General features: G+C 32.0%; 1 protein-coding gene across 8 annotated transcripts in view; it reads right to left on the bottom strand.

The window, feature by feature from the left end:
- Nucleotides 1-24,892, bottom strand: part of CAMK2D (calcium/calmodulin dependent protein kinase II delta) — a 345,760-nt gene that overhangs the window by 222,539 nt on the left and 98,329 nt on the right. For all 8 annotated transcript variants that reach the window (XM_074273763.1, XM_074273768.1, XM_074273767.1 and 5 more), the window contains one exon: nt 10,958-11,017. In XM_074273763.1, coding sequence (XP_074129864.1) covers nt 10,958-11,017 — 60 coding nt within the window. The remainder of the gene's footprint in view (nt 1-10,957; nt 11,018-24,892) is intronic.

Below are 24,892 nucleotides of genomic sequence, written 5' to 3'. Positions count from 1 at the left end.
TAAATGGTATGTTCTGTAGGTTATACTAATACTATAATGACTAATAATAATGACTAATTCGATAGTCATTGTTAAGAAAAGATTAAGCAGTCATCCGAAAAAATAGTCTTATGTAAGTCAAAGTGACTGACAACAAGAATTTTCATCATCTATCATGTATCCTAATACCTGACTTGATTAAATTTAGGACTTTATATACTGCCAGATACAGAATTTGATAACTGGTTTCACAGGATGTGTTTCTTGTTTGGAAGTCCTTTGAAAGCAGGCGCTGTATTGAACAGGAAATGGGTATTAGTAAAGGTATGTTTTGAAAGGAGTCTGACTAATTTAGGGAGAGAAAAGCAGAATTTTTAGCCTGCTGATCAGCAGACAGCTATTGGATAATGTTAAAGAGTTATATAAATGCTAGCACCAAAAATGTAGTTAGGTTCAGTTCTAAACAATGCTTTCAATGCACCCATTTTGTTCTAATTGACTATGATCATTAAGCAAAGCTAAGTATGGACTTCAATTTATTTGGCCTAGATATTATATCTACTTGTTTGTGATTTCAGTTCATAAGACTACAACATTACAAGAGTTTATAGCCTAGAATTTGTAAGCTTGAAAGGAAAAGAAACCTTTCTAACTGTAACCACCCCAGTTGTCAATCACTTTTGGATAATCTCTCCTATTCTTGAAAATAAGAAAAAACAAAAATAAAAACCCAGAAACATCATCAGGATTCTTTTTAAAATGTGCCATCCTCTCCAAATTAAATAATTTCAGAAAGTGACTCTTCTTTTTTCTTCTGGTATCATTTCCCTTTTTTCTGAGATTAAAAAGGCATGTTCAAATACCACTACTACATCTATACCTCAAAGATATAAAAAGAAAAAAGAGAAAAGAAAATTCTTTATAGGTACAAAAATATAGCTGCTTTATATGTTATAGTAAAGAGCTGAAAATCAAAGGGAATCAAGTGGGGAATGGTTGAACAAGTTGTGGCATATGCTTGTTTTGGAATACTATTGGAGTATAACAAGGAGGTTGGTTTCAAGGGAAAAAGATGGAAGTACTATGTGAACAGATAAAGTGAAGCAAGCAGTTAATAACACTGTAATGATACTCAACTGTGAAGACTGTTGATCTGATCAATACAATGATCCAAAATTTCAAAGACTCATGATGAAAAATAGATAGATGTTGTCTCTCTCCAGAGAGAGAATGATAAATTCTGAGTGTAAATTTGAAGTACAATGTTCTCACTTTTTTTCTTTTAGGATATGGCTAATACAGAAATATTTTGCATGATTTTACACATATAAATGATATCAAATTCCTTGCTTGCTTTCTCAATAGATATGAGAGGGGAATGGGAGGGAAGTAGAGAATTTGGAACTCAAAAAAAGGACAAAAATAATTCTAAAAAAGCATGCACACCATCTTTAAGGCCAGTAGCAGGGGATAGCAGTTTGATTATTTCAAAATCAAATTTGACCACTTAAAACAAAATGCCCAAATTTTGCCATGGTTTTCAAGGAAATTAGAATACGAAAAATACCAATATTTACAGGTAAAATATTTATTTAAATGAATCCTCTGTTTGTTGACTGATTGCTATTTGCCTTATAAAACAGGAAAAAAGAAGAGGATAAAGTAAGAGTAAATTATGGATTTACCAAAATATTGATTCACTTCATCATAGATTGACTAAATTTTGATTTTTTTTTTTTTTTACCATCATTCACAAACTGAAAACCAGGGAGAAAATTAAGTGTCATTCAATTCTAATGATTCTGCTTTCCACAAAGAACGCTGAAGAAGATGTTTCTGTGTTGGGTTTTTTTTGTTTTTGTTTTTGTTTTTTTCCCTATTTTCAAGAATAGGAGAGATTATCCAAAAGTGATTGACAACAGGGGTGGTTACAGTAAGAAAGGTTTCTTTTCCTTTCAAGCTTACAAATTCTAGGCTATATATTCTTATATATATTTTTAACCTAAGGTGAGAAAGAACAAGAAACTACTGCAGAAACTATATCTTTATAGCATAAATGCAACTTATTTTGACCTTGAAATTTTATGACAGAGTCAGAGTGTATTCCAAGAGTTCTCAAAAGTTTTTGGTCTTAGGAAACCTTTATATTCTTAAAAACTGTTGCGAACCATCCTTCAATAGCATTTCTGTGAGTTAATTAATATTCATTGTACTAAAAATTTAAGCGTTTTTAATTTTTATGAAAATAGTTTTGACTGTGGAAATTCTAAAAGGATCTCAAGTTTCCCCTGGGGGTTTAAAAGCAGCCTTTGAATAATAACAATAATTTATATAGCACTGAGAATGTGTCAGGTACTGTGCCAAAACTTTACAAATATTATTCTCATCTGATCCTCAAAACAACCCTGAAGGGAAGTGCAATTTTACAATTGAGGAAAGAGAGGTAAACAGAGGTTAAGTGACTTGCCTACTTGGTAAGTCTCTCCTTGCATCTGAACTCAAATCTTCCTTACTCCAGGTCCAGAATTGTATCCACAATGTAAGATTGATAAAGATAAAGGGAAACCAGATGAGATTGATGGGAGGGTATTGACTAGCTTCAACCTAGAAGCAACCTTCTGCTTGCTTCACCCAACCAATGGAAATCAGTTCCAGTCAATCTTATTTTGGCTTTCCCTGAGAAGGGCTCTTGTTTTAAGTAAACTTTAGCTAAAGTAAAAATTGTTTTTCTTTTCAAAATGCATATGTAAATGTATATGGGGAACATGATGTTAAGAAATATTGAAGTAAATATAATATTCCATTAGACCAAAGGGCATTTGAAAATATGTTAATCCCAGATAATCCATATCACTACCTGAAATAGCATGTTAAGCACAGCTTCCTTTGATACATACTTTACTAGCTCTTGTAAAACAGAAAGACTATCAACATTAAGTGAAATGACTTTTCCCTTGAGATATGGAAAACTATTTGGCCTAAAAAAGGTGACAAAATATTTTTGGATTTCTTTATATTTTCTAGTTGTTCCCAATTTCCCTTAACCAATAAAAAAAATGTGCCTGGATTATACACATGCACATGTATTTAATATGTGTGTGTGTGTATGTATGATTTTTGAGGCCAGCATAAAAACCTGCAACAAATGGCAAACAACAAGAAATACAATTTCTTACCATCAAAGATTTCTTAACATTTGTTAAAAGAAGCTAATCAATTATATGAACAATGACTGAATTCTAAAGAGAAATTTCACATTCTTAACAAAAATAATCCAAGACAAAAAGAGACAATTAAAATAAAAAATAAAACAAGTGCACTTAGTTACTTAAAATGGTTAATTAAAATTTTATGCAAGATAATCAATCACAGCCAAAAGTAATTTAGGAAAAATATTTGTTCTTACATAATTGTAAAATATCTTTACTTTGGCACCTTATCTTAAGCAACAAGGGGAGGAAAGATGGAATGTTGACAATTATCCCCTTTCAAAATAATGTGTGCTTTGAATTCTTAAGTTCTAGTTTTGGGTCTCAGACCTTGTCACATAAGCTTCCTTGGGCCTTATCTTCTTGATCTCTAAAATGAGGAGACTGAAAGTGGGAACATGCTATCTCTAAAATCTTTTACTTCTACAATTATAGACGTTTTAGTTATAAACAAAATAATTGAATAATTATGCAATATGAAAATGCTTCATCCAAAGTTGTTAAAGCTTTGAGATCATGGTCTATTAACATATTATGCTAATATACTGTGAGATCTTGAAAAATCAGTATCTTGGGGCCTCAATTCCTTATCTGTAACACAAAGAAAGTTGAAGTAGATGATTTCTAGTTGCTCTTTTTTTTTTTCCCCCTTAAAGCATTAGTTGACTCTATCTTTCTGTCTTTAACAGAAACTGAGCCAGGGTAAGTAGATATACCTAAACAGGTCTATAAAATGAGAATCAAGAAAGGTTTCTTAAGTCTTTATCTACGTCTGCATTAACATCAATTCTTCACTATTTTTTCATTATTTTATTGTCTGTTGCATGAAGTATATAAGAACAAAGGAAAAGAAAATTAATCAGCTAGTCCATAAATTTGTAGAGGAACCAGAAGAAGCTTGTCATTATACTAAGTATTTAGGCCACTTATTAAAAATGAGACACTGATAAGTTGTTATTTTCTCTCTTCCCTCTCTATGCCAATACCACAGAATAGGTAAACATATCCTCACGTTGCTAAAATGGCTTCATTCTTTCTAAAGTCTTCCTATTAAACACAGAGTCTTCAGTCAAAAGTCTGGCAACATAAATTATATTTCCCTACCAAAGGGTTAGATGTCCTTTATGTCAACATCTTTACAAATAAAGTCTGGTGAGTGAATAAATGAGTGATCCACTGTCAACTTCCTCCTACCTGAGGATGCAATAGTCAGATCAAAATAAGGGATATATTCTTTCTTCCTTTCACCGATTCCTTTCTTTCTCAGATTCAGTGGCTGAAATGATGTAAGTGCTTTGGATGTTTGGATTTCAGATACTTTATTTATAAAATAGGTGAGCTAGTAATAACCAAAGGCAAGATACAAATAACAAGGACATCCTGTAATCATAAAATGGACCCATATCTAATCTCAAGAATAATTTTAATATAACCTCAATAACAGCTGAGTTGTGGTAACTTAAATATACTCCAATGTTTAAATATTTTTTCTGAAGCTATTTCTGTCTTTAATATTATAACCTTGAAAATATCTTAAGGTTATATAATCTGTTTAGAAAAAAAATGAAGTTAGAATTGTGACTTAAGTGAAAAAATAAAGATTCTTTGGAAAAAAAATCTCCTGAATCTAATAAAGATCATGAGGAAATCTCTTGTGGCAGGCAGGAGGAGACCAGTGAGTTTGAGGACATTTGACTTTCACAAAGTCTTTCTGTGACTTTCACTTTCCAACATGTCATTGGCATGATATACCTTATCCAGTTTGTGAAATGTTAGGTTTTAATAGAGGGGCCAATTGGAAAGAAAGGAGGAATAAAAGCAAGTAAACAATGATCTATGTTCTTATTTATTTCTTGAGTGTTTGGAAACCATGTCAACTAGTTATAATAATCTCTAAGGAAAGCTGCACCATCCTCAAAAGTGCTATTAGTATAAACTATACAGTACAGTGGAGGAATAAAATCTTACACAATTGGTTTGATGTAATTATTTAAACAATCCTTTGAATATGTCTCGTCTTGTTAGTTTATGATAATTACTATTTTCATCTTAACTATCTTTGGTTGAGTAAGTGCAATACTGTCATATTACACAGCTTGGTGATAGCATAATAATTCAGATGAAATGAAAATCAATTCTTTCTTACTCTAATTTCTGAAATTATTATGAGAAAAAATGAGTTTGATAGCCACATTAAAACCACATATAGGAGTATGTATAAGTGTATGTGTGTGTGTATATGGAGATATATACATATTTATACATATATACACACACACACATATACTTACATATTATCATCACCATTCATGTATATTTTCTATTCATATCCTCATATAATCCATCTATCTTTTAATATGCATATTTAATGTATATATGGATTACTTTGGCTCCATTAGCAAATAATAATACACACACAATTCCAGATCACTATCATAGAACACAAAACCAAAAAACAAGTTATAATAGGGAACCTCTAATTTGAAATTTACAGAAGTCAAAAGAAATTTATATTTAGAGGGATATAATTCCCTTTAACAGATAAGGAAACTGAGGTCAAGAGAAGTTAAATGATGTATCCAAGGTTATATTATAGTTGGTAGAACCAGAGAGAAAATGAATTGTGATTCCCTAAATTCTTCTAGGATACCATTATTTATCAGGGTCCTAGCAATTCAATTATCTCCTATTTTAGAAAAATTGTCAACAGATTAATGTTCTACAGAACAAATTTATGAAAAAAAACTTTCATCTCTATATATTTCTAGTACTAGTTAAGTGCTATTTTCCCCATAACTTTTAGTTGGGAAATTTGGGGATGTTTCCATTGTGCCAAATCTACTTTTAAGAAAATATTTTTGGTTCTTTAAGTCATATAAGTTAGATAAAATGTATAAGACAGGAGATCCAAATGAATAAAGAAGAGAGTTCCCTACCCATATATATATATATATATATATATATATCATATGTAAACAATGACTATTCAGTTGTTAAATATTAGTGACTATTCTTATATTTTAGAAATTCACTTTTAAATTCTCTATAAGGCATAAAATAATAAAATTTTATTCTTAAGTGAGTTTAAATGAGCTACTTGATTTAAAAAATTTAATATATAGGTTCATGTTTTATTTTTATAGATTAAGAAAGATCTATTAGGACTACTGAATGTGATTGAAATTGGAATTCTCATGAAACCTGCATATATAACAATGATCCACAACTACTCAGAAGGATTTATGATGAAAATGCCTGTCTATACTAGAGAAGGAACCAATTTTGTCTGACTAGAGATTGAAGCATTTCCCTCTCCCTCTTTCTCCTTCTCTCCCCCTCCCTGTCTATCTCTCTCTGTCAATTTTTTTTGAGGATTTATTTTTTATATTAGGGTGGGAGGTGTATGTTTCCTTTTACAACATGACTTTTATGGAAATATTTTGTATAACTTCATATGTAGCTTCTTAATTAGGGATGGAGATAAGAGAGAGTACCTGGACCTCAAAAGTTTTGAAAATAAATGTAAAAGAAAACTGCTTTAAATGTAACTAGGAAAAAAATCAAACAAATAATTTTTTTATTTTAAAAAAAGAAACTTGCTAAATAATCTTCACCAATAAAATGGTCTACCCTTTATAATTCAATTTCTAGAAAACAGTCTTCAAAATTTAACTTAAACACATTTACTTATGTAATTTATTCTCTTCTTCTGACACTCATTTTACATTAGTAATATATAAGAAGATGGACCATTTTGAAACATAAAATGGTAAGATTTTCCTTAGAAACTTCCTAGAAATTAGGGAGCCTCATAAAGAAAGCCTATATGAAAATGGCCTTACTGATCCATTGGCCAGTTCTAATTTTCAACTTAAAAAAAGATCTATTTTTTGTAACTTCAAGATATTCTTCAGAAATATATGAATGAATACATACATACATATATACATACATACATTTCATGAAATGTTATCGATAATTGATAAAGACCACTTCTTTTCAGATAATTTTATTAATTTAAAAAATCAGGCCTTTGATATCTAAGTCTAGAGATTTTCTACTCTACTGGTGATTATTCTTATCACAAAACAGAAATCAGTAAATCAATCAGCAAACTGTTATTAACTTCTTATTATGTGCCAATCTCTGGGCTAATGACTGAAGACACTGAAATAAAATAAAATAGACCTCACTCTCAAAAACCTTACAGTTTATCTTCCGCATGTAAATAAATACAGAAGGCAGACGATATAAATACAAAGTAATTTAAAGACAGCATTCACTTCCAGGTAGGATGAGCAGGAAAGCTCTCATGTAAGAGGTATCACTTGAACTGAATTTCGAGAAGAGTTTGTTATTTTACAGAAGGCAAATATAACTCAGAAGTGAGTTCTGGGCATAAAGGTGATTCATGGAATGTTGTATGTAAGAAACAGCAAGAAGGCAAGAGGAGTAATTTGGCTGGAACTAGACTATGTGGAAGACATTAAATATCAAAAAGAAGGCATTAAATATATTTTTAAAAGGCCCAGAGCTTTTTGATCAGAGAAATAATATAGAAAGACATGTGCTTTTAAAAATGTCATTTTATCACTTTGGAAGTTTTATTTGAGAGGGAAAAGGGAAGAGATGGAAAGATAAATAAGAAGGCTAGTGTAATACTGCTTGATAATTAACTCATTTACTCATTCTAAAATCAACAGTGGAAACTGAAGTTCAGATCATAGCATAGCTCCAAAATGCTATATAAAATACCAAGATTTATAAGAAGGGACCAGTAATACTTCTAAATCTAGTGCTAGGAAGACTAGTATATAACTGTTAACATTCTGTTCTTTGGAATAATAAGGAAAGGAAACTTAGCTAAAAGATTCATTTGTAATTTCTTTTCACATTTCATTAATATCAGACTGTCACCCCTCAAAGATACATATGGATATTCTCCAAATTAAAAAAGACAATAATACCTTGACATTATAGAGCTTTATATTTTAAAAATAATTTTAATATTTACCATCTTATTTTATTTTTACAACAATCTTCTGAGATTGATATACATAAGTACAGAAAAGCTAAGTGACAGTTCCAAAGACAAACAGCTAACTGACATGCTCAGATTTGTAAACTAAATGAAATAAATACAAGAAAAAAGGATGCTATCCACACAGCAGCAAAACCCAAGGTAAAAAAAATTCATTTTCACTCCAGAACAGCTCTGCATTTGGGTAAGAACTCAAATGCTAGCCTTTGAGAAATGGCAAGCATATCTCTTTGCCAATAAAAACTTCATAATTATGTAAAACTAAGTTCAACTGTTTCTTGTCCCCTTTGTGTCAGCCACAAATAAAGGAAGGTATTTTGAAATAAAAATCAATTTTTTATTGATTATAAGAGAACTTAATTATGCTAGTTATTTGTAGCTTCAACAGAAAGACATGGGTAATTGGAGAAAGCATAAGAATGTAAGAATGATAATTAGTGCTACATCTCCCCAGATAATCCTAGGAATAGAAGTCTCAAATATAATGCTTTTAGAAATACTGCCTTCACCTAAAAAAAAGAAATTATCTAAATATTACAAGATGACGAAGGCATTCTGTAATCATACAATAGCGCTGTATTTCAAATCCTTTAATGATTCTGATCTATAAAAAGTAGAGTGTAGAGGGCCAAATATACTTGAAACAATCTTTCAACAAGGTGTTAACTCAGTGGAATTGAGATAATGATTCTCTAGTTTACATGTACTTTGTACTTAGTATAGTTCTACAAGTTGACACCTTTAGCTGAATAATCATAATAGTCAGAAATAAAGTCCAAGGTCTTTATTATCTCCTTCACAGTCTGTCTCCTTCGCCTGGGGCCAGGCTAGCTTTCTGAGGGACCTTCAGATGGGCCTTAGTCTCAGTGGAGAAGTAAAGGAGACAGGGCAGCCGCCACAAGGATTTTTATCTTCGAATCTGTCCTCCAGCCTCCAGTCCTCTGTCTTTTCTGTCTATCTCCAAGTCTGTCTTCCCTCCCAGATGTCTTAACTCTCATCATAGTTGTCAATCTTGTAGAATAGGTGTCAACTTATAGAACTATACTAAGTACATGTAAACTAGAGAATCATTATCTTAATGTTGTATTGAATTAGAAACCTCTTCACCTGCTGGAGGAAATCTTTGTTTTCCTTCTCTTCTTCAAAGCCATACCAAGTCTGTCTTCCTCTGCTCCCACAAAAGTTCTACTTACTGAAACAATTACTCCTTTCTCACTGATCAGAATTTCCCATTCACGCTTTTTCCTGTTCCCATCATATGTGATTACCTTCTCTCCAGTTAGATTTTATTTCTATTACATGTAAAGATTTTGATAGAATATAGGTCTCCTGCCAGCAGGATTTCTTTCATTGCAAATCATTATATTCCTAATACCTGGCACAGTAACAGGCATATCTAACTGCTTAAGTGATGCTTGGCAATATGTGGTTCATAAACTCTCCTTGTTAAAATAATATGAATCACAGGATATTAAAGTCCAAATGGAACTCAGCTTCACTCTACTACATAATGTTAACTTGAAAAAAACCAAGTTTGATTCTCAATCTAATTGTCTTTACAACTAATTTATAATCCCTAATTTACAAATAGCTTGTGCTAAAGAAGTTCATTTGTTCAGTCAGTTGTTTCTAATTTGAATTTTATTTTCCCAAAGGAACAATGCTATTCATGGTTGTTAGATTACCAGGCCAGCCCACAAAAAGAGTTATTAATACATGTAATTCTACAAGTCTTATTCATGTGACTTACTTGTAGTGTGAAGGGTCTGTGATCTACATCTGTGGAGGGAGTTTTGAAAACTGAATACTACAGAAAAGTACTCAAAAGTTCTAACTAGGAATCTTTCTCCCCTTCAGTGAAAGTGTGAATCCTCTGACCAATTTTGGGGCAAGGAGAGAGGCTTGAAGTGGGCAGAGATGGTTTCTGGAAACAATCAATGGAAAAAGAGGACTAGATAACCATTTCCAAGGCTGAAATTCTATGAACTTAAGAGGAAGTTAGAGAAAAGAGAAATTCTAAACAATGCCAACTCCAATGGCAATAATGTGATACATCTGGGATAGCTGACACAGGACACTAATCTCATAGAAGAGTTATGAGCTTGATGTATCTTAGGCAAACACTACTTTTACATTTATTGTCAGATCTGCTTCTCATTTATCTCTTCAGGTGGTTTATCTCTACCTACGTGTGAAGGATGATCAGTTCTTTAAAGCCATAATTTACCAAATATTTACCAATATATTAACAAAGGTCAACAATGTTTTCCCTAAAATATTAAGATTTTAAAAAAACTAAACCTATGATTTCATTGTTATGGAGAACTTAGTTATTATTCAATTATTTCAATTGTATAAAACATTTTGCAAACATTAATAAACTACATAAATATAATTTAAAATTTTATATAACAGAATAAAATAGGTAAATATTTTGTTGCTTAGTCAAAACAATTTCTTTAAATTTCTCCATTTCATTTTAAGATTTAAGACTTAATCTCATTAATTTTAACTAATTTTCAATGATTGGATCAATCTATTTTGTATTGATAATTATTTTCAAGGCTTAACCCTAAAGCTCTGAAGAATCACGTTTTTTTTTTTTTTGTTTTTTTTTTTCTGCTTATTTTCCTATGTATCTGCAGAGATTCTAATGATGCATCAAAGTAATTGGCAGTCAAATTTTAAATTGTAAAGAGAAAACTTTATAGGTAAAGTTTTTTCTCACCAATATTAGGGTGCTTCAAAAGACGACAGATTCTAGCCTCCCTTTCCAGTTTCTGGTGATCTGAAAAAGAACAGAAAAGATTCACAACTTTTACTAAGTAAATAAAATTGAATATATCACACAGGAAATGAAACATACAGAAAAATAAAAAAGTATATGTCAAGTTTATTTATCCTTTCATTTCTCCAAAAAAATGGTTACTGTAATTTGATACTAAGACAGTATATATCCTTTCCCATTTCCTCTATTGATTCTCTTTGTATTCCACTAGTTCCACACAATTCGGCTGAAATTAAGACTCCCCTGCAAGAAACCCAGCAAGGAAAAGTATTTAGTGTGCTGTCTATAATTCTCAGATGACAAACCTTGACAATAGAGGAAGAAAAATAGAAAGTACAGAGACAACATGATTCTTTTTTAGGAATCATGGCCCTTAAGACAATGGTTAACTGTCATTAGTGTTTAAAAGACCAAACAATGAGGTCAACACATACTTTCTTTAAGTGTTTACAGGGCCTGTCATGCCCAAACACTGCAGTCATACCAGAATAAGGCCTGTATCCATCATACTATGCTACATTCTAACCCCGAGGGGAAAACTTGGAACCTACCTACATAATACTTGTTAGAAATCACCTCTCACTTAAAGACCAATGGGATGAGACATACTATGTTTGTACAAGAGGAAAACAGGGGTTAAGGTCAACAATATAGATATTTAATTTAAAGCTATTTGCTTTTGGACTGCATAACTATATGAGTATACAAACAAATAAGAGTGAGTAGCAAAATAGATAAAATACTGGACTTGGAGTCAAGAAGATGAATTCAAATTCTGCTCAGGCAATTTTTACCTATGTGACCTATTTTTTTAAAAGCACTTAGCAGTGTCTGGCACATCATAGATGCTCTAAATACATATATTAATTTATAAAGTAATTCAAAGCTTCTAGGAATTAAAATATAACTAAGAAGACAATTTATACATGGCACCACAAAGCAGCAAATATTGGGTACCAATGTAGCACAGTGAAAAGAGCAGTGGATAGAAGGTAACCTGGGTTTATATGTGACACAACGTACATTGCTTTGGACAAATCATTTAACTTCCCAGGTCTCAGTTAGAACTCCATTTAGACAACATTTTTAATTGTATAGGAGTTTAATGAAGAAAATAGCCAAATCTAGGGGAAAAATTTTCCAGGGTTACTTAGGACAAGTTAGTTTTTGAAGAAAAAGCCAAATTTACACAAGGATGAAAAAAGGGGAGAATTTTTCAAGCAGGAGGGATTAGCATAAGGAAAGAGAAGCATGGGATATGGCTTCAACAAAGTTTGCTACTACTTGATTGATGCTGGGGTAAAACAAGAGTGGACATATAAAAACATAAAAATACATTAAATATGAGAAAAAGAAAATGTTTAGATCATGGACAACTTTACATGCCAAAGTAGTGATTCAGAATTTTTAAAAGTAATGACAAGAAGCCATTGAAGATTTGGGAGCAAGGAGATGACAAGTATGAAGTTGTGCTTTGGGAAGTATAAAATAACAATGATGCATGTGATATTTGGAGAAGTAAAAGACTGGAGGTGATGTGGTGATATGAAATACAACAGAGAAAATGTTAGGAAGGAAGAATCAGCAGGATATGTTGCAGGAAAGGGTAACCTTGGGAGTAGGATGAAATCAACATTTCCTTTAAGATGTCAAACCCAGGTGAATGAATGAGGGTAGTACATTGAAGAAAAAGAAAGTCTAGTAAGAGAACAAGATTTAGCAAAAGTTATTTCAGGCTGTTACACATATTGATATTGAAATAAAAGGAGAAAAATAGGAGTAAATAATTTTAAATAATCCTAGATTCATTGGGATGATGCTTAGAAAAGCTTAGAAAAGAAGTCAGGTATGGCTCTCTTCAATATTGAGATGATTTGAACCAATTCCACTTGTGCAGTGATGAAGAGAACCATCTACACACAGAGGGAGAACCATGAGAACAGAAGGTAGAACACAGCATAGCATTCTCATTCTCTCTGTTATTATTTGCTTGCATTGTGTTCCTTTTATCTCAGTTTTTTTTTCTTCCTTCTTGATCTGATTTTTCTTGCACAACCAGATGGTTGTGTGAATATGTGGATCAGGCATGTATTTCGGCATATTTGGCATGTATTGGACTGCCTGCCGGGTTGGGGGGGGAGGTGGGATGAGGGGAAGAAGGGGAAATTTTGTGGCAGAGGGTTATGCAGGGGTTAATGTTGGAAAAATTACCCAAGCATACACTTTGTGAATAAAAACCTTTAATAAAAAGAAAAGAAAAGAAAAGAAGCAGGGCTGGAAATGTATTAAAGAAGGCATTTTAAATTGAATTGTTAAGTTCTTTGAGGCTAGGCTCTATTTCAGCTTTGTCTGAATCTAAGGAGAGTTCTTGTTTTTCTTAATTTCTTCCAACAATTGGTAAAGGATAAAAGATTATTCATTCACAAGACTTAACAATACCCCCAAGCATAGTAAAAGTATTGTAATACTGATGTTATAATAATAATGATATGTTTGTTACAATAATATAATAATTTCATAATTTTTCTAACTATTCTAACATCTGCGTTGCATATTGCAAAACTTGTAAATACACATTGATAATATAGAGACAGAAAGTTATATACACAAATATCTTTGAGAATACCCATGCAACCAGGAACAAATCTGTGACACTTTTCCATCACAAGTCTCTTTGAATTGCCTTTAATTTTTGAAAAGAGCCAAGTCCATCATAGTTGACTGTCACATAATCTTCTTGTTCCTTTGGACAGTGTTCTCTTGGTCCTGCTCATTTCATTTAGCATCAGTTCACGTAAGTCTTTACAAGATTTTCTGACATCATCCTACTTATCATTTCTTATAGAACAATAATATTCCATTATCTTCATATACTATAACTTATTCAACTATTCCCCAACTGAGGGGCACCCAAAATGTCCTATTCATTGCCACTACAAAAAGGGCCCCTACTAACATTTTTTGTACATTTGGGTGCTTTTTCTTTCTCTTTGGAATACAGACTCAGTAAAGATATTGCTGGATCAAAGAGTATATAGTTTTATAGCCCAGGGGCATAGAAGAACAGGTATTATGATTTGAGAAAGGAGAGCCGGCTGAGACAAGAATTTACCATTTGACTTAGTGCAGAAACTGAGGTTGGTTTTGAATGGATCATATTCTCATTCCTGCCTGAGAAAGTGATCAGTTCTACAAGTCTGAGTTGTTCTTCCTGACAGGAAAAGATAAAAAGACACGAGGAACAAATCTATCTGAGTTCTAGTCCATTATAGAAGGCTGAATTGTTCTTAGAGGATAACATAGTAATACTGGGGTATAAATAATGTAAAAAGGAAGAAACAAGTCAAAACCAATGACAAGAGATTATTAAGTAGAAATCTTCAAAGCAGAGGATCATATGGAATTATAAGGATTTTTTTTTTAAATCAACTTATGTAAATAGACAAATTAAAGACCAATTTCTATTTCTTTCCTGGACTAAGGATTTCACTTGTGCAGGGATCTTTCAGTGAAGTACCAATGTAAAGAGGTAGGCATCTATTCCATATAATTTGAGAAAGATACTTAGAGGTCTAATACTTGTGCCAGAGGTAGGATTTGAATGCCAGTTATTTATCCCTCATATAACACCACCCCTCTGACTTTAGGACAGTGAATTTCAAGACATTCTGAATGACAGATATGCTCTTCTAGCCTGATGTTATAAAAGAATAAAAATTAACAATAAATATTAATTCATATTGTATAATTCTATTTGTTTGCAAATACATTTGTATAAATTGTTTCATTTGATTTTTAAGGTAGCCCTGTGAGAAAGGTGCTAGTCCATTAGGATGGACTAAGTAAATCTGCCTTTATGGTTTTTGTAGTATAAAAATGAAAGTTGACTCAAAAGTTAAAATTTTAATGGTTTCAAATAATGAACTAAAAAGGAAAGGATAAAAATAATACAATGTTATTGCACAGGAACTCTCAGATATTCTTAGATTCAAACTCAAGATAAATATAAATGAGTGGTATGAAAGACTAGAATAGATTCAGATAAATAGAATAATAAATAAATAGAATGATTTAAGCTTAGAATGACCACATTCTTGTGCAAATTTCTATAATCAATAGGAGCTTTTCTGCAGGAAGAACAAGGAAGAAACCATGAACAAATTTTTTGAGGCAAAAAAAATGCCATATTATAAGATGATTATAATAGTTTTAGTTTAGACTGAGCTGGATTCTTTATACCTTAAGTCTACTCCATCAAAAAAAAATAATACTTAATAGTAATGAGAAAAAAGAAATATGTTCTAATGGTAACTTATAAAACATAGCAAGATCATATTTATTTCTTTTAAATGGGTGTGTAGGGACTATATCTTTTTGTCCATGTATTTCCAGAACCCATTCAACAGTACCTGGCTGACTGAAGTCACTCTAAAGATATTTGTTGTTCAATTGAACAAGACAGTTCTTAAATTCACTGAGAATCATCAATACCAATGAATTCAGAATTCTGGTTTAAATGGTTATCTGTATATGCATCATTCTCCAGTTATGTTATAAACTCCACAAGGAAAGGAACTCTCTTCTGAGCTTTGAATATCTTCCAAAGCAGAAAATTCTATACCCTTGAGAAGCTGATTAGATGCTTATCAATTTGATAAAACAGATAGAAAATTATTGTCCTAATGTTGGTAATCTGGAAAAATGGAAAAAATTTGGGAATCTTATGATCTAGATGGAGTAAATACTAAAATGCTGTTATAGAACCAGAAAAAGACAGCATTGTGATAGAATGGATAAAATGCTGAAACTGGAATCCAGCAGATCTGAGTTAGAATACAGCCAAACAGTTGCTAACAGTGGGAATAAATACTTTTTATACCCAGGCTATGATACAGACTTTTCAAGATCTAAACATGGGAATACAGGGTTCCTTTTGGCAAGAGACTTCCAGAGAGACTCGTCAATGTTTTCAATGTGGTAAATAGAGCATCTGAAAGCTCAATGTTGGCATAAAAACCTGGATGGGAGAACAAGACCCAAAACCCTATATCCAAAATGCAACAGAGGCTTCCATTAGGCATCAGAATGTAGACTGACTCAAGGAAATGGGAAGTGGGGCCCATCTTCAGGGCCCCAGGCAAAAAACACAGGGCATGATGGCCAATGGTACACCCAGAGAGTCTTTAAGTTCAGTACTCTGACATGATCAATCAGCCAAGAAGCAACTTGAGGGGAGAAAGGAATTACAATTGGGGAGAGGTGAAATCTATCCTTGTCTAAGCTTTAGATCCTTTGCCTCCAGGCACAGTAGGCTTGACCATTTCACCTCCTGAGAGTGCTTAAAAAACAGTGTCTATCCATACACTGATATGGGAAACTGGAGAATGTGTAGATACTATCCCAGTCACTAATACAGGTAGACAACATGTGACTTATCAACCATGAAAAGTAGTAGCATCAGGTTTGCTGATATATACTCCGAAATAGCAATTTGGTGATTTGCCTACATTTTTACTCCTAACAAGAGAATGAAGGAATATTTTGGACTGCAGCTGTAACGGCTGATGGTCCTATGTTCACTATCTATGTAAATGGCATACTACTGGAAGGATTGTAGACACGGGTGCAGATCGTACAGTAATTAGAGGTGCCAACTGGCCCAGTCACTGGCCAAAGATTAATGCAGACACCTATATGTCTGGCATAAGAGGATCAATAGCAGCTGAAGTTAGTGCTACGCCTTTGAGATGGATATTTGAAGGTGAAACAAAAGTTTTTACTACTTTTGTAGCTGAAAAAATCCCCATCAATCTGTGGGGAAGAGATATCTTACAATTTCTATTACAATTGATTGCTTCGGCTTTTTAGGCAGGGCTGCTGTTGAAGGCCTGCCTGCACTTTCACTTGTTCCCATTCAATGCAAAACTGATACACCAGTGTGGGTGGAACAGTGGCCCTTAGCAAGTGATAGAATTCAGACTTTATTAGATATAATGCAGGAGCAACTTGACCAAGGACACTTACAACCTTTTCTAAGTTTTTGGAATTCCCCTGTATTTGTTGTAAAAAGAAATCTGAAAAATGGAGGATGTTGACTGATTTAAGAAAAGTAAATGAATGGATGGAAACTATGGGAACTCTTCTGCCTGGACTTCCACCTCCTACTCAATTGATGAGATTTCAGGCAATGAGCTTATTCTAGGGGAAGCATGATATTCATGTATTCAAAAACCAAGCTCAGCGGTTAAAAGGAAATTAAAGGCAAATGGAAAATTCTGAGTCCTCTCTAAAAGGAGGTTCTAACAGAGACTACAAATTCCTTATTTTAGTACTGAAAACAAGAATATGCTCATTGGGAGAAAAGAATCAGCCTATATTTGATGACCAGAAAAAAGCAAAAGAAGGAATCAGAAGGAAACAAATAGAGATTTTCCATATCCTTGGGAAGGAAGAAGTTTGATGAGAAAGAGAAGAAGATAGATAAGAACACAGATAATGAAAACACCTAGAAAGACAAGACATTTTGATCTTAGGAAAGAATTTCAGAATTCTAAATCTTGAAGGGGAAGTAGTCTTAGAGATAACAAGGTGTGAGTAGCTAAGATGGAGTAGTGTGTTTGCTGTGAACTCCTTAAAGATAGATTTTAAAAAAAAATTTTGCCTTTCTTTGTATCCCAGCTTCTTACTGTAGTGCCTGGTATGTAGGCAGGAACTTAATAAATGTCTGCTAAATAATTGGATAATAAAAATATTAGTGTACAAGTTTACATGAGGATGAAAAGACTGATAGAATTCATGTGAAGATACCTTCTAGCTTTTCAGTGTCATGACTGATTTGCCCAGTGTTAACTAATTTAAATAGTAAGTGGCAGAATGTGGATTAGAACTTCTATCTCCTGATACACAATTTCTTGCTCTTTTGCTGGTACTCTATCACACCGCTTTTTCTTGTATATGTTTATCTAAAATGTTATCTATCACAGCATAGTCACATTACTATTTTAAAGATATATATATATATATATATATATATATAATATTTATAGTTTCTGAAATGATAACATTAAATAAATAAATAAATTCTTAATTCAACAAATATTGTGAAATGTCTATTATGTGTTATGCATTGTGTTTAGTGCTGGGACTGAATAGACATAAGTACTAAGAGGCTTAAATTCACCTCATAGTTTATTTACAACTATTAGATTTGGATATAGAGAATTGAGATTCTAATAACAATTCAGCTATTTGTTACATGGGAGATCTTTGTCTAATCTTGGCCTAATAACCTTAACTCTTTTGGGTCTCAATTTCCTCATCCACAAAATGAATGGTTTGTCCAAATTGATTCTACAGACTCTTCTAGCCCTAAATCATTTGATGATGTAATCAACCTTACTTATTAGCATTTTGGTGAGAAAATGTGAACTCTAAATTGAAAGCTACATTACAAGTCAGCGTGCATTCAAACGCATGGTGTAAAATAATTCATACTTTAATTCTTACACAAAATTACAATTCTCACAGAAAAGTGCCAGAATGCAAAATCCCATATTACAGTAATAGGAACACTTCCATACATTAATCAACACCTCATTTATATAATGTGAAAGGGAAATGCTTTTCTCATAAGTGAGGTACACAGCTAACCAAAATCATACTATTATTTTCACTTTTAGTAATCAACTTTTGATGGAAATATTTCTAAAATGTTTTGTACGTTTGCATACCATAGACTCTACTAAACATTGATTTTTTTTTCATTGGTTATTCACAATTTTTAATTAGATCCACAATTAACTAGGGTAAAATCTTTTTAAAAATCATGTCACTGCGGCAGCTAGGTGGTACAGGGGATAGAGCACCAATTCTGAAATCAGGAGGACCTGAGTTCAAATGTGGTTTTAGACATTTAACACTTCTTAGGTGTGTGACGCTGGGCAAGTCACTTAACTTCAATTGCCTGAGGAAAAAAAAATCATGTCACCACACTATGCCTCAATTTTTTCTTCCATAAAATAGAGACACATCAAAATCAAATGCAGAAAGGCAGAAATAGTAAATGCTTCCTTTTCAGACAACATTGCAATACAAATAATATTCAATAAAGGGATAGGGAAAGATAGAATAAAAACCAAAATCAACAGAAAGCATATGATAATCTCAATAAATGCAGAAAAAGCTTTTGACAAAATACAGAACCTATTCCTATTAAAAATACTAAAAAGCAAAAGGATAAAGGGAACTTTCCTTAAAATAATAAGCAATATCTATTTAAAACCAATAGCAAGCATTATTTATAATAGAGAGAGAAGCTAGGCATAATAAGATAAGGAATGAAACAAGAATGCACATCAACACTATTATTCAACATTAGAAACTAGAAATGTTGGCTTTAGCAATAAGAAAAGAAAAAGAAATTAAAGGAATAAGAATAGGCAATGAGGAAATAAAACTCTTGGCAGATGATATGATGATTTACTTAGAGAATCCTAGAAAATCATCAAAAAACCTGTTGGAAACAATTCACAGCTTTAATAAAATTGCAGGATATAAAATAAACCCACTCAAACATCAGCATTTCTATATATTACTAACAAATCCTAGCAGCAAGAGACAGAAAGAAACAATCTATTACAAAATAACTATAGATGAAATAAAATATGTGGATATCTACATGCCAAGACAAACTCAAAATTTATATGAACCCAATTATAAAGCACTTCTCACACAAATAAAGTCAGATCTAAACAATTGGAAAAATATCAATTGCTCCTGGGTAGGCTGAGCTAATATAATAAAAATGACAATTCTACCTAATTGATTTACTTGCTCAGTGCCATACCAATTAAACTGCCAAAAAATTATGGAACTAGTAAAAATAACAACAAAATTCAATCAAACTCCTTGAAAAATGACATTTGTAAAAGGGAAAAAGAAAACAACTCTTTGAAAAAAAATTTGTAAAATGGAAAAAAAAATCCATAGAACAAAGCGACTCATTTCAAATTCAATTGGCCAAATACAAAAGGAGCTAAAAATGGTAACTAAAGAAAATAATTCACTAAAAATTAGAACTGAATAAATGGAAATGAATAACTCGATGAAACATCAAGAATCAGTTAAAGAAAAAGAAAAAAAAAATGAAAAAAGAAAAGAAAATGTAAAGCATCTCATTGGAAAAACAACTGATCTGGAAAATAGCTCTGGGTTAGACAATCTAAAGATCATCCCAAAAGCAGTAATGAAAAAAAGAGCCTAGATATTATTTTTCAGGAAATCATCAAGGAAAACTGCCCTGATGTCCTAGAATTAGAAGGTAAAATAGTCATTGAAAGAATTAACCACTCACTTCCCTAAGAGGGACTCCAAAATGAAAACTCCAAGGAATATCATAGCTAAATATCAGAATTCTTGGACCAAAAGAAAAATATTGCAAACAGCCAGAAAGAAATATCAAAGAGCCATAATTAGGATTTGCAGCTTCCACCTTAAAGGACTGAAGGACCTGGAATCTGATATTGCAAAAAGCAAATGAATTTTTGATTACAGCCAAGAATCAACTATCCAGATAAAATGAGCATTATCTTTCAGGGAAGAGGAGGGACATTCAATGATATAGATGAAATTCACTTATTAATGATGAAAAGACCAGAACTAAACAAAAAATTGGATCTCCAAATACGGAACTCAAGAGAAGCATATAAAAGTAAAAAGGAAAGAACTCTTGAGAATTATATTTCTGTTATGGATATACTTAGAGAGTTCAGGTATAATTTGATTTTACTGTGATAATTTACAAAAGACATTACAGGTGGAAAGAGGATTGTACTGAGAAAAGAGGAAAATGGAGGTAAAATGAAGAAATCGCAACTCATGAAGAAGCAAAGAAGACCTATTATAGTTGAGGGAAAGAAAGGAGGGGGATGAACCTTGTGTGAATCTTGCTCTCATCAGATCTGGCTCAAAGACAGGATATTAGATATATTTGGTTTCACAGAGAAACTTGTCTCACCTTAGAGGGAAGTGGGTGGGGAAATGAGAAAGGAAAAGGAGAAGCTAATAGAAGGGAAACCTGAAATAGTAGGGGAAAGATATAAAAAAAGGGAATGGGAGGGCTGTTTGAGGGAGGTGGTCAGAAGCAAAATACTGGGTAAGAGGGAGAGGAGAAAAAGAAAAGAGAAAAGCATAATTTGGGGTAAAAAAAGATGGCAGGAAATACAGAATTAGTCATTTTAACAATGAATGTGAATGTGATGAACTCTCCTGTAAAACAGAAGTAGAGAGCAGATTGGATTAAAAGCCAGAATCCTAAAATATGTAGTTTATAAAAAACACATTTAAAGTAGAGTGATACATTTAGACTAAAGGTAAAATGCTAGAGCAGAATCTAATATGCTTCAGGTTAAGTAAAAAAAGCAGGGGTTGTGATCCTGACCTCAGATCAAGCAAAAACAAAAGGAGATCTAATTAAAAGAGATAAGGAAGAAAACTATATCTTGCTAAAAGTTACCATAGCCAATGAAGTAATATCAATACTAAACATATATGCACCAAGTGATAGAGCATCCAAATTCATACAAGAGAAGTTAAGAGAGTTGCAAGAAGAAATAGCAAAACTGGAGGGGGATCGCAATATTGTTCTCTCAGAACTAGATATATCAAATGCAAAATAAATAAGAAAGAAGTTAAGAAGGTAAACAGAATGTTAGAAAAGTTAGGTATGATAGATCTTTGGAGAAAATTGAATGGAGACAGAAAGGAGTATGCTTTTTTCTCAGCGGTTCATGGAACCTATACAAAAATTGACTATAGATTAGGGCATAAAGACCTTAAAATCAAATGTAGAAAAGCAGAAATAATAAATGCATTTTTTTCAGATCACTATGCTACAAAAATTACATGCAGTAAAAGGCCAGAGGAAAAGAGACCAAAAATTAATTGGAAAACTAAGCACTCTAGTCTTAAAAAATGAGTGGGTGCAGCAATAAATCATAGACACAATTAATAATTTCATCTATGAGAATGGATAAGGGAATGAAAATAATTAGACAATTATAATTTGTGTGATGAAACAAAGTGGTTATTAGGGAAATTTTTATATCTGTAGATGCTCACTTGCATAAAATAGAGAAAGAAAAGATCAATAAATTGGGCATGCAACTAAAAAAGTTAGAAAAAGAATAAATTTAAGCCCCCCAAGTAAATACCAAATTTGAAATTCTGAATTTAAAAGGGGAGACGTGATAAAACTTATAATAAAAAACTACTAAACTAATAAACAAAACTGAGTTGCTTTTATAAAAAAAAATCCCAACAAAACAAGATAAGCCTCTAGTTAGTTAATTTGATTAGAAAAAGGAAAGAAGAAAATCAAATTGTTAAGTCTCAAAAATGAAAAGGGAGAACTTTCCACCAATGAAGACGAAATCAGAGCAATAATTAGGAGCTTTTTTGCTCAATTACATGTCAATAAATTTGATAACCTAACTGAAATGGAGGAATACTTACAAAAATATAGATTGCCCAGATTAACAGAAGAGGAAGTTTGATTGGTAGCTTACTGAACAAGTAAATTAACTTAAATAGAATTGTCATTATTATTATATAAGATAGAAAAATAGTAAAAAAAAAATTTTTTTTACAAAATTTCAAAAATATCAGGGGCATCAATGAAAAAAAATCTTTTTTTTTTTTTTTTTTGGTGGTGACAAAGAATTAGAAATTAAGGGGATAGCCACATTTTGAGGAATAGCTAAACAAGTTGTGGTATATGATTGATAGAATACTATTGTATTATAAGAAAGGATAGACTTATGAACTCATATAAAAAAAAAGTGGGCAGAACCAGGAAAACATTTTTCACAATAATAGAAATATTGTAAGGATGATCAATTCTGTTCAAGAAAATGATTCAAAATAATTCGAAAGAACCTATGATGAAAAATGCTATCTCCTCCTAGATACAGAACTGATAAACTTACTGCAGATGGAATTACATTTTTTAAAATAATTTTTCTTGCTTTATTTTGTTCTTTTTACATTGGAATTAGGAAATGATATTCTGCACGATCTCACATGCATTATCAAAATAAAATTGCTTTGCATTTTGAAGGAAGAGAAGGATGGGAGGAAGAAAGGAACTCAAAAAATTTTAAATGATTAGATTTTTTTACATGTAATTTGGAAATATTTAACAAAATAATTTAAATAATATTTCCTTTTTTTTTTTTTTTTTTTTTTTTTTTTTTTTTACAAATAAATGAATTGAAGCTCAGAGAAGTCAATGACTTTGTTCAAGGTTGTAAAGCTAAGTGACTGGATCATAGCCAGAACCCGGGGTCTTTGGATCCCAGTTTTTGTTCTTTTAACTGTACTGGCTTATTAAAATTCTACCCAAGTTGTCAAAGTTCAAGCAATAAATATTTTCGTGTCTTTATTGTAAAGCTTGGGATGATTGTTAGGAAAGGCTGAGGGAAGAAGAGCTCTAATTTTCACTATTTATGGTAGGCTTAAGTGAGAAATTTTAGATTTCATTACAATCTTAAGAGAAGTTGTTTTAATTGGAAAATGTTCTTTGAGGAAATTGCGGATCAGTGTTTAAGTGAGAGAATTAGGAAATGGGAGTGTTTTTTCAAAGACACAGATGGTTAATAAGTCAGTCTGCTTGAAAGTATAAAGAAGCAGATAATTTAATCCTGCTCCAATTTAAAAGTACTGTTCCTGATCAGTTGCTGGCTGTGTAGGTAGCCTGAAATGATCTAGATTTGGGAGCCTGTGGCATGCCCAGGGCTGAGATTAATTAAATATAGACTTTGGCAAATCACTGGACCTCAATATCCTTAACAAAGGATAACAAAGGCCTTGAACTAGTAGATTACTAAATTTTCTTCCTAATCAAATCATATCAAAGTTCTAGGTCTAAAGAGAGGAACATTCCAGAACAACTTCTACTGATTGCAACCTAAGGAAAAAATAAGAGGTAATGAATCTAGTTCAGTCTAATTAATGTATTCATCTTAGAAATTATTCATTTCTCTTCCCTTCTATCTTTTTCTCCTGTAGAATTCTTTCCTCTTTCTTCTTCATCATTTCATCTCTCCTCCCATTTTCTCTTTTTCTTCTTTTCTTTTTAATTGACGACAATATGGAAACAAATATATCTCCATAATTTTGCCATGTTATATTGACTGAATAAGACTCATTTGAAAAGTGAAATTAGTTTTATGTTTCTGTCTTTTAAAAAGTGCTTAAGTTGACACTTTGAATACAGCCCTTAAATTGATGTTGCTACCACTTGGGGAAGATACTTTAGCAGAAACGTGTTCCCCTATTGTGAAATAACCAAGGTCATTGAAGTTAAGCTAAATCTTTATTCATACCTGCATGTCTATTGAAAATCACAAGCTGTCTACATTCACTCCATTGTTAGTCACTTACATAATATGAACCAAAAAAGAGAATTTTGCTGAACTAATGCAAATAAAAATAGCCAACTCAACAATTTTGTTTTAGAACAGTAAAGTACAATTACTGCCAGTGTCAGAGAAAAATCAAGGTCTCTTTGTAAATAAACGACTGATGCTCTTTCCTTCTTCCCTTGAGAAAACATTCTTTATTCTGCTTTCACTTGCAAAAAAAAAATCTAAGTATATTTATTATTACTGATTACACTATATTTCGCATACTCAGTTGCTTTATTAGTCTAGGCTTAAAAAGATAAAAACAATCAAGAATAGACACAAACTGAATACAGCAAATAAGAAATATAATTCCATTTCTTTTGACAAGTCTTATTTCAAACTAGAAATGTTGGGAGTTTTTTTTTCCCTTAAAATACAAATGCCAGCTGGAAATTAGAGTCTACAGTAAGAT

Source organism: Sminthopsis crassicaudata, chromosome 6 (assembly GCF_048593235.1).
Source record: "Sminthopsis crassicaudata isolate SCR6 chromosome 6, ASM4859323v1, whole genome shotgun sequence".
Taxonomy (NCBI): Eukaryota; Metazoa; Chordata; class Mammalia; order Dasyuromorphia; family Dasyuridae; genus Sminthopsis; species Sminthopsis crassicaudata.
The sequence above is the reverse complement of the archived record's forward strand: the minus strand, read 5'-3'. Positions and strand labels throughout refer to the sequence as shown.